At 36.5% G+C, this 10,141-nt stretch overlaps 2 protein-coding genes across 5 annotated transcripts; one reads left to right on the forward strand and one right to left on the reverse strand.

The window, feature by feature from the left end:
• The first annotated feature begins 43 nt into the window (after positions 1-43).
• Positions 44-5,534, forward strand: LOC111466523 (dr1-associated corepressor-like). 4 transcript variants are annotated; one of them, XM_023111208.1, is made up of 7 exons: positions 44-257; positions 3,418-3,490; positions 3,589-3,682; positions 3,933-4,046; positions 4,122-4,176; positions 4,552-5,091; positions 5,134-5,534. In XM_023111208.1, the coding sequence occupies exons 1-6, from the start codon at positions 225-227 to the stop codon at positions 5,077-5,079; spliced, it is 897 nt and encodes a 298-aa protein (XP_022966976.1). In that variant the 5' UTR covers positions 44-224; the 3' UTR covers positions 5,080-5,091; positions 5,134-5,534. The 4 variants fall into 4 exon arrangements, with proteins under 4 accessions (XP_022966976.1, XP_022966977.1, XP_022966975.1 ...); XM_023111209.1 differs by having other exon boundaries at positions 4,552-5,090; positions 5,125-5,534; XM_023111207.1 differs by having other exon boundaries at positions 5,130-5,518.
• A 647-nt stretch (positions 5,535-6,181) lies between these two features.
• LOC111466526 (cysteine proteinase inhibitor 12-like) lies at positions 6,182-9,548 on the reverse strand. Its single transcript, XM_023111212.1, has 4 exons — positions 9,217-9,548; positions 7,723-7,942; positions 7,043-7,188; positions 6,182-6,620 (listed from the first exon to the last, which is right to left on the reverse strand). Exons 1-4 carry the CDS (start codon positions 9,319-9,321, stop codon positions 6,483-6,485), a joined length of 609 nt encoding a protein of 202 aa, XP_022966980.1. The 5' UTR covers positions 9,322-9,548; the 3' UTR covers positions 6,182-6,482.
• Between the last annotated feature and the right edge of the window lie 593 nt (positions 9,549-10,141).

The following is a 10,141-nucleotide window of genomic DNA, read 5'->3' on the forward strand; positions in this document are numbered from 1 at the left end:
TTCAAATTTCTGGGTTCTATTTCTAATTTCTTCATCGTAGAGCCATTTATGATAAAAACCCTAATTTCTCCTGGATCTGAGATTGCTTCGATGAATTTCTGTGTTGATTGTCCATTGATCGAAATGGTAATCGGATTCTGCTGAAGTTCTGCCAATTTTCTGCTGTTGTTTCTTCGTTTTTTCATATATTTTTTCATCCATTTGAATGTCTCGAATCTGACGCCATGAGGAAGAAGCTCGATACCCGCTTTCCTGCTGTAAGTTCGATATTTTCTGTTCCTGTTTTTTTTTTTTTTTCTTTCGATCAAATTGATAATCTAACGAATTGATTGGAAAATTTGTTTGTTTGCTAATTTCTGCCATTGAAGAGAACATGGCGTACAGTTTCGTCCGATGATTTGTGCATCTAACTTTTTTCTTAATTTTTCCTATCATTATTATCATCTGGTCGGTTTCGTGCGATGTTTTGATGTATTCCTTATATGGCGGGAATTTTCTGTATAAAATGCGTTTGATTACTTTGTCTGTGTTAATTAAGCTAACTCTGTAGTTTTGTTCGTCTGCAACTTGTCCTGCTCAGTTCATAGTATCAAATATTAATTACGGATCCATTACTGTATAGGCCTGGGAAATGAATTTAATCGTCGTTGATATCATATATATGGTTGATTTTGACGCATTAGAGCTTTTAAGCTTAAATTTAGGGCCTTTTTTTCTTCCTCTTCCTGCTGGGGGGAAAATACATAGTGATTAAGCTTGCAAAGATACAGTGTTTTTTTTTTTTTTGATAAAAAAAATATTTTTCTTTGTTCCTGCCAACATAATGGGGCTGTTAAGAAAGAGAAACCTGATTGAAAAAGGCACATCAATTCTTAACTCTGATAGCGAGAGCAGCATTAGAAATAAATTGCATTAAGAAGCTAAAAGGGAGGCAGGGAAGTGAACAATGGACCTAGAATCCTCTCAATATGTCTAACCTGAAGAAACCCTTTTGTTCCTCTCTAACCTGACTTGCCATATCGTACCCCTAAGAGGAATTATATGGTAATCTAAATCACGTGCGAACTTAAGCTTTTTGCTATATCATACTCTAATCTAGTTAGAAACTCTTAGTTTACCTTACAAGGACCCCTATAGCCACAACAATTGATATTTCGTACAAAAGGGAGAATGAAAGTGAATTTCATCGAACATAGCATGACATAGCTACTCCAAAAGCTTAGAGAAGCCTAACTGAAATCAAACTGGCCAAAGCACACAGGCGGAGGATGTGATTGTGTCCTCGTGATACTAAAGGACAAAGATTAACCCTAACTCTATCACCTCCTTTCTAGGTTTTTTTGTTAATAACATTCAACGTTCTTCATGGTAGTGAGTAAATCGTAACATTCTTATATTATATTGGTTTTTGTCGACATTCTTTTTTTTTACTCATAAAATCCTCTTCATTCTACTGTAGCTTTGAAATCTTATATAAAATTTTAGTTGAAAAACAAGTAAACAACTACTCTACGGAAGATTTTTTTTCCTATATGAAGAAAAGAACCAATTTTCTACTGCAAACCTTTAAACATTGGTTCCAAATAGATGTTCATTCCTTAAATTCTGATTTTTTTAGGACAAAGTTAGAAATTGGGAAGGTCATTAAGTTGTCAGTGGTGCTCCTGCGCTCTATCCATTTCTTCTGTAATTAAAATACTTGATCCGTAACAATTGGAGTAGATTTCTTTTTTTTTTTTTTTTTTTTTTTTTTTTTTTGGGCTTTGATAGGGTCTGAGGAGTTGATTCCCTGCCTCCTTCTTTTTGTGCTATTCTGACCCATATAAATTAGACCATATAAATTAGAGTTGGTTCATGTAATGGCCCAAGCTCACCGCTAGCAAATATTGTCCTCTTTGGGCTTCCCCTCGAGGTTTTTAAAATGCGTCTGCTAGGGAGAGGTTTCCACACCCTTATAAAAGGTGTTTCGTTCTCCTCTCCAACCGATGTGGGATATCACAATCCACCCCCCTTCAGAGCCCAACGTACTCGTTCACTTGTTCTTTTTTCCAATCGATGTGGGACCCCCCACCCAATCCAACCCCTTCGGGGCCCAACGTCCTTGCTGGCACACCGCCTTGTGTCTACCCCCCTTCGGGGAACAACCTCCTCGCTAGCGCATCGCCCGATGTCTGGCTCTGATACCATTTGTAACAGCCCAAGCCCACTGTTAGCAGATATTGTTCTCTTTGGGCTTTCCCTTTCAGGCTTCCCTCAAGGTTTTTAAAACGCGTCTGCTAGAGAAAGGTATCCACACCCTTATAAAGGGTGTTTCGTTCTCCTCCCCAACCAATATGGGATATCACAGTTTATGATTATTTACTTTTTACTTTGGACTCTTAGGTCTCTAGAAGATGTCTGTCAGTGCAGGCTGTTTGGTGAAAATTCTTAAAACTTATGTTCTGACATGATCTTGCGTACTGAAGCCTCGAGTATCTAAGATGGCCTTTTACTTTCACTCATGTCAGCCACCCTTTTCAAATATAGAAACTCTAGAATATAAAGTCTATAGATAATTTGATAGTTTATAAATGATTTGGTTGGCAAATTTTTATTCCTTTTGTTTACAAAGATAGTAAGATTTTTCGAACTTCTAGAATTTGGATGTGGGGTTCATGGTTTGCTTACTTGAAAATGTTGCATCAGTATCTTGACATACATGTCTTGGGCTTGTGATTTTTTGGGCTGCCTTGTTGTTTACTTTTCTTTTGCTCAATGAAAGCTTAGTTCTTGGGAAAAAGAAAGAAAGAGAGAAAGAAAGAGAAAAGGAAAAGTTTCAGCGTAGAATCTGCACGGGACATTATATTCAGTTCCAAAGGGTGTTCTTGGACAATCTCTATTTTATTACGAATCATGGTCCTGTCATTAAATGGTATTCAAATGATTTCTTGGAAACGTCTGAAGCATTGTAGCACGATACACTATGAATTGATGTTAAAATAATTGAATGAATTAATAGCTGGTTCCCTGACTGATGTGCTGACATCAATCATAGATAGCTGGATGTTATATGCTTGACAGTTGCAATTATTCTATCCTTGCTGTTGCTCGATATAGATTTTCATGCTTGTCCTTGAGTTTTTAAGATGATTGGTGACACCAGAATCAATTGTCTTGCTATTGCTTCTCCGGGTGGTGGTTGTTGGGGACCATGGGAGTCCCCTTCTAAACATAATTTGGCATGTTATGGCCTGGCGTTTACTTGATGATTTGACTTACTGTACAATTTTTATTGGTGGAATTTTAACATATAGGAAATTATCAGTTCAACTGCGTGGAAGGATAATTGTTTCAGTGAACTTTAAAATTTTGATCGAATCCTAAATCTTGATTGGATTTTCAGTTCATTGTTATCTGACGAATGATATAATTTTGCAGGCTCGAATAAAAAAGATAATGCAAGCAGATGAGGATGTTGGAAAGATAGCACTGGCAGTACCTGTTTTAGTTTGTAAGCAAACATTAATGATGGTTCAGTAGTATTCAATATCATAAGGTGTTCCATTTAAGACATTTATGATAGCTAATGTTTCTTCACATTTAATTCAGCTAAAGCATTGGAGCTATTCTTGCAAGACCTCTGTGATCGTACTTATGAGATAACTCTACAAAGAGGAGCAAAGACAATGAACTCATTCCACCTGTAAGACCATATTTCAATCGATTTGTTTTACGAAGTTTCGTGAATCCCATACATTCAAACTCGGAAAATTTACAGTTTTTACCTTTTGCTTCTAACTGGTTAATTCCTTTTGTGACCCTACAACTTTACTGGTAATTATTACTATCACATACATACCCTCTTCCCCATTCCTCATTTGTCTCCCCAAATCTGATTGCTTTGTTTTTCGACGTCGGTTTGTCTTACTGTCATTTTTGAACTTTGATTACAGAAAGCACTGTGTACAAAGCTATAGCGTCTTCGATTTTCTGAGGGATATTGTTAGTCGGGTTCCGGATTATGGTCATGGTCATTCTGATGGTGCTGTTGATGATAGAAAGAGGAGGTATGATACAGTTATTTCATACTCAGATATTTGTTATGATCAGTAGATAACTTAACGTGCTTGATATCTGATCAGGAAGCCCCTTGGTGATGAGGGCAATGATATTGATGAGTTGAAGAAGATCAGGATGGTAATTATTCTTTCATCCTAACTAATCAAATATCTGTTAAATTTGCATTTTTTTTAACCGAGAAAATCTCCGAGAATTATTTTATTGGTTAACTTATAAATTTGGTCGGAGAAAGGTTAGAATTTAGTTTCTATTGTTTTAAAAGTTTAAATTTTATCCTTTATGGCTTGATAAAACCTTAAATAATCTTTATGGTTCGATAAAATACTTCCTCCGTAGGGAAATTTTTTTGTATTTTCATTCAGCCATGGGACTAATTCTAACATTTTTTAAGTTATAGGGACTAAACTTATAATTTGAACTAAGAGACCGAGCTTTCATGAAATGCATAATGAAGTCATTGAACCCAATAAATCATTTGCTTTCCTCCTCCAGCATGACATGAGCCATGGCAGCACTGGTAGAGGAAGAGGAAGAGGACGAGGAAGGGGTCGAGGACGACCAGCTCGAACAGCCGAAAGAGACAACATCCCACCTAATCCCGAAGCCGACACTTGCACATCTATAGAAAACAGGAACAAGAGCCCCAATCCAGATGTGCAGATGGAGAATCACGTCGAGCCAAGCAAAACATCAAAAGAAGTCAGTGAAGAAGCCAATCAAGCTATTCAAAACTTCGATCTTAATGCCGATGTCGTCAACACCAGTGAAGACTCCAACAAGACTATTGCAGCAGCAGCAGCAGCAGCAGCCGCCATAATACCAGAAGTGCCTGTTGAACCAACCGGGCCTACTACCACCGAATCCGAGGCTAAAGCGGCTGCTGCTGCTGCTGTTGCTGCTGATGAATTCCCCGCCTGGCCTCTCTCGGACGTTGACAAAATGGCAATCGACCCTCTCCAATATGCACATCTCAGCACAAGAGTAGATGAGGAAGAGGAAGATTATGATGAAGAGGAGTAACATCCCTTGAATGTGCTGAGAGAATGAATCAATGAATCTATACTTGGAAGCAAGCAAGCAAGCTAGAACACTACAGAGGAGGAAGGTCAGTTTTAAGAAGGCAAAGAAAGAAATTAAAGAAGAATCAGAGATTGGAGTTTGAATATGTTAACATGCCCTCTATGTAGTTAGTAGTTCAACCTGAAATCCTTTCTCTGATTTTTTTTTTTTTTTTTTTTTTCTTCTTAATGTTCTAAGTGTATTGGTTTCTCAATCTAACATTAGGTCTGTAGCTGTTGAAATGTAATAGCTTGTTCATTATGTAATCCATAACGTTAGCAGTAGGTTCTACTTTTTTTTTCTTTTTCCTTTGCTCTTTTTCTTGGAAGCTGATAGGTGCATGTCGTGTGAAACCTTAATTAAATTACTCGAGATTATTAGTTGTCGTTGCCCAAGTAAACAGGTTCGTGGTTTTATTGCACCAGACAATTCACTCACTGGACCTCCTTTCTTATGTATCCGAAGATGTCATGTGAATTAAATTACTCGTCATTGCCCAAGTAAACAAGTTCTTTCTAATGTATCCGAAGATGTCATGTGAATTAAAAATGTATCCGAAGATGTCATGTGAATTAAATTACTCGAGATTATTAGTTGTCATTGCCCAAGTAAACAGGTTCTTGATTTTATTGTACCAGACGACTCATTCGTCCTTCATCTTATCATTTTCTTATGTATCCGAAGGAGATGATGAAGATGTACACGCCTTAGTCAATTGAGTTAACACAATTTTATTACGATTAGTTATTATACGTACGAAGAAAAAGATCGAACCAAATTTTTTTTCGTTTTTTGTCTTTTCCATATGAAAACTATATCGAAAAAAACCATTGAGTGAATGGATTACAATCCTACTACTTTTCGTAAAGGATGAACTGTAAAAGCATGCAGTTAAAATCCTAGACTATGCTTAAATCTGCATACCATAACTCAGATCTCGGAAAGTTCAATATGACTTTGACCTTCACTGTATTAACGTGGGAATCTGTCGAACCCTGCTACGTGTCCTTTGGACCCTTTGCTTAGAAGTGGATTCGAAACTCTCTAAAACTTCAGAAACCTATTGGAAACTGGAAGGACCTATTAAGTCACTTTTGAGGTTTCCTTATAAAGTTGATACATATTAAACGGGAAGGACCCATCATACATAATACATACAAATCCCAGACTCATGATACACGAACCCGAATTCCTATAACCCGTTCACTTGAACAATCCAAGCACGAATTAACCAAACCAAACCAGAACAAAAGTAAATCACAGATCCACAAGTTCTCAAGACATAGGTGTAAAATTTAAGTAAGAAGACGAGTTCAAGTTTCGATAGCGATTGTTTATCTTTTTATTGCGCATTCGGAGCTTGTCTAAGACTGATCTTGCACCATCTGATTCAGAAGGAAGTTACCTTCATTGTTCTTGTGAACTTCCACTTTGAACTTCTCTTCTTTACTCCCTCTCTTCAGCTTTAGGAGCAAATCGAACTTTGCAGCCTCTTCGATCACCTGTTTTCGTAGCATCGTGAAGTCTCCATTAGCATAGAAACAAATTCAATCCAATTTGTGGTTTATAATGTTGAGTCTTCAACTTAAGAAATTTTTCATAAAGTGCATATATGGATATGAATGAACGTCTAGGAGTTGAAGAAATCGATAATTTCGAATACTCTAACCAACAAACCGCCTACCTTTTTTTCAAGTTATGCTAACCAAAATGATATCATCATCAAAGCTTAAAAACAAATGGGTGAAAACGCAGTGAATCGTTAAAAAGTGAGTCCTACGAAAATTCAGCCTTGATGCCTTTAGATATGAATGTACCTTCATGATCAGTCATTCACGTCTAAAATATAAAATCAAGATGATAAAGTTTCAATTCCATAATCAAAAGAAGGATATAATACATGAAAGAACCATAATGCACTTACCTCTGCCTTTGCATGTATGATTTCCAGCAATTCATAGGGGAGTAGGGAATTAGATCTCTGCTGGATGGTCCGAACAGCATGCTGTGCTGCATCCTGAACGTGAGGATCGTGTGGTGGCACTTCTCGCCATCCCTGGGGATGATCACCTGATTTCTAACCAGGGTCAGTACATGGAAAAGATAACAGTGAGTGTGCAAGGATTTTTTTTGGAACAGTTAAAAGAACAGCAAATAAATTACGGCTTTGATGCTTTATAAGAATACTATACGAACATACAAGAATGCTAATAAGCTTATGTAAAAGTAATAATACTAATGGATGGCTCATGCTCCGTATCAGAGCTACTAACGTTTTTTTAGTACAAAATATGTAGGATGGAAGATACAAACCTTTGACCTCTTAGTCGATGGTACATGTTTTATGATGAACTATGCTTACATTGGCTAATAGAGCTACTATCATTACCACAAAATCACAGGGAGGAAACTAAATAGTGATTGATGCAGGTTTGTTTACATGAAGAAATTATATGCAAGAATTACAACCCTAACCACCTCCTATGCAAGAAAAATATTGAGTCCACAACTTCCGCACATTTCGTTTGACATCGGTTGTATATTCAAAGCTATATTTAAATTATAATTAAAACAACACTGCACGAGTTGAAGAATGTCGGTCACCTTTCTTAGCACCAAGATCAGAATGAGTAATTGAAGGGACATCGCCTGCATGCTTGAAATCTTGAAGTTCTTTAAAATTCATCCATGACTTCACCCAGACCTTAGCTTCATAGAGCTTCTTTTTACCAGCATCAACAACCTCAAGAGTAAGATGGTGCATTGTACCAGCTACCACCTGCTCTTGCGCCTTCACCACTCTCACAAGCTCAAGAAGTGCATTCTGCAAAGGAATATGAAGATAATTATATTATAATCTAGTATAAGGTGTCATTAAAGTTTCATGAAATGAGGATATGGGAACAACAGGAATTTTCAATAGCAAACAACGGCAATAACATGCTTGCTAGTTAGTTTTGGAAAAATAATCCAGTAAACTGAAATAAAGTGTCGACCTAAATACTTAAATGAAATCATTATACAAATACTTGGGACATAATTTCCACATGAGAAAGGAAGATACATAGTTGAAGTCCACCGCTAGTAGATATTGTCCTCTTTGGGCTTTCCCTTCAGGCTTGCCCCTCAAGGTTTTAAAATGCATCTACTAGGGAAAGGTTTCCACACCCTTATAAGGAATGTTTCATTCCCCTCTCCAACCGATGTGGAATCTCACAATCCACCTCCCTTGAGGGCCCAGTATCCTCACTGGCACACTGTCTAGTGTCCACCCCCTTGGGACCCAACATCCTCACTGGCACCACCTGATGTCTACCCTGCTTCGGTGCTCAGCATCCTCGCTAGCACACTGCCCGATGTCTGGCTCTAATACCATTTGCAACAGCCCAAGCCCACCACTAGTAGATATTGTCCTAGTCAAGGTTTTAAAATGCATCCACTAGGGATTGAGTTCCACACCCTTGTAAAAAATGTTTTGTTCCCCTCTCCAACCGATAAGGGATCTCACACACTTCTGACGAAGACATCTACATGTGTTAAGTAACTAGAATTCATCAGAAGATTAAAAAAATCTCATTGTCACCATCAGTCCACGGATTATAATCAAAACGGAAGGACCATTAGCTGACATAGTTAAAGCTCGCATCAGACCACATTACCAGTCATCATCTAATGGCAAGATTTTTCTTAAGTTGAATATCGCTCCTAATTAGTTGCAGCCATAAATTGGTTCGGCTTCCTAAACTTTTAATCATGAATTCAAATTTTGTGGCCAAGCTACAGAGAAATTAATTACGCACATCCACTGCGCAAGCCTACAACCCATAGGCAATCCAGTACCTAGAATATAACCACAATCAATAGATTCAATTCAATTAAACAAACGGACGAAGATAGAATCGCGTAGTTCCGGTTTGCCGCATCTGATACTAATCGCCGACTCCGACAGAAACCGATCACAACACAACTATAACAAGATCAGGAACCAACGAAACGCGAGATGAACAAAAAGAAAAAAAAAACGGAACAATAAAATACCACTCCAACCGAGTACAAAACAAATTCATTTCGACTGACAGACAGAGAGAACCTCTTTACCTCTTTCTTGTTGTGTTCGTCGACGGCGAAACGAGCGAGGTCATCCACATCGGCGGAGTTGGAAGCTCCTTGAGAATCGTGCACACCTCCAAAAGTGGACGCCATGAGCAGCAGATCGTCTTGTTCTGAACAAAATTGAGCTAATGCGAATCCTGCAAGAACGATCGAAGAGAACAATAACAGCGTTGAATCGAAGAATCCTTTTTGATCACAGAGAAGAACAGATCACTATCGCTTCATTTTTCTTTCGATTTTTGTGAAAATTGGCGCCACGATTGTAAGAATCTGGATTCGTGCCAATCAAACGAACTGTAAGCGCTCCACAAAACGGTGCGTTTCGTTTAAGCACTTAATTTTGGGGGAAAGAATTCAATTCCCTTTGAATACTTTACCCAACATTTTAATTTTTCCTTTTCGAATTCCAACTAATTAAAATGGTATTTTTTTTTTAATTTTTTATTGCAAGTGATATTTTATTTTAATTAAAATACTATTTCATTTTGGTCCATTAGATTTTATTTTATACTTTAAAGTTTAAAATGTCTTGATGTAGTCACTAAATTTTATTAAAATTTAAAATTAATCTCTATTATTTAATTTGAAGTTAGTATTTTTTATTAAAATTAATTAAATAATAATAACATTTTCAAATAAAAAACAAAATATAGACATATTTTCAAACTTTTCAAACTTAACATATATATGTATAAGCTAATAATATAAAAGTTAAAAAAAAATTATTATAAATAAAAAGACTAAATGTAAACATTTGAAATTATAGAAAATAAAATAAGATAATATTTTACCGAAATTACAATTTTTGAGTTTCTATTACAATTTACTTTAAACTTTGTACTCAAAAAAAAAAAAAAAAAAAAAAAAAAAAAAAAAAAAAAAAAAAAAAAAAAAAAAAAAAAAAAAAAAA

This window comes from Cucurbita maxima, unplaced genomic scaffold (genome assembly GCF_002738345.1).
Source record: "Cucurbita maxima cultivar Rimu unplaced genomic scaffold, Cmax_1.0 Cma_Scf00031, whole genome shotgun sequence".
Classification (NCBI taxonomy): Eukaryota; Viridiplantae; Streptophyta; class Magnoliopsida; order Cucurbitales; family Cucurbitaceae; genus Cucurbita; species Cucurbita maxima.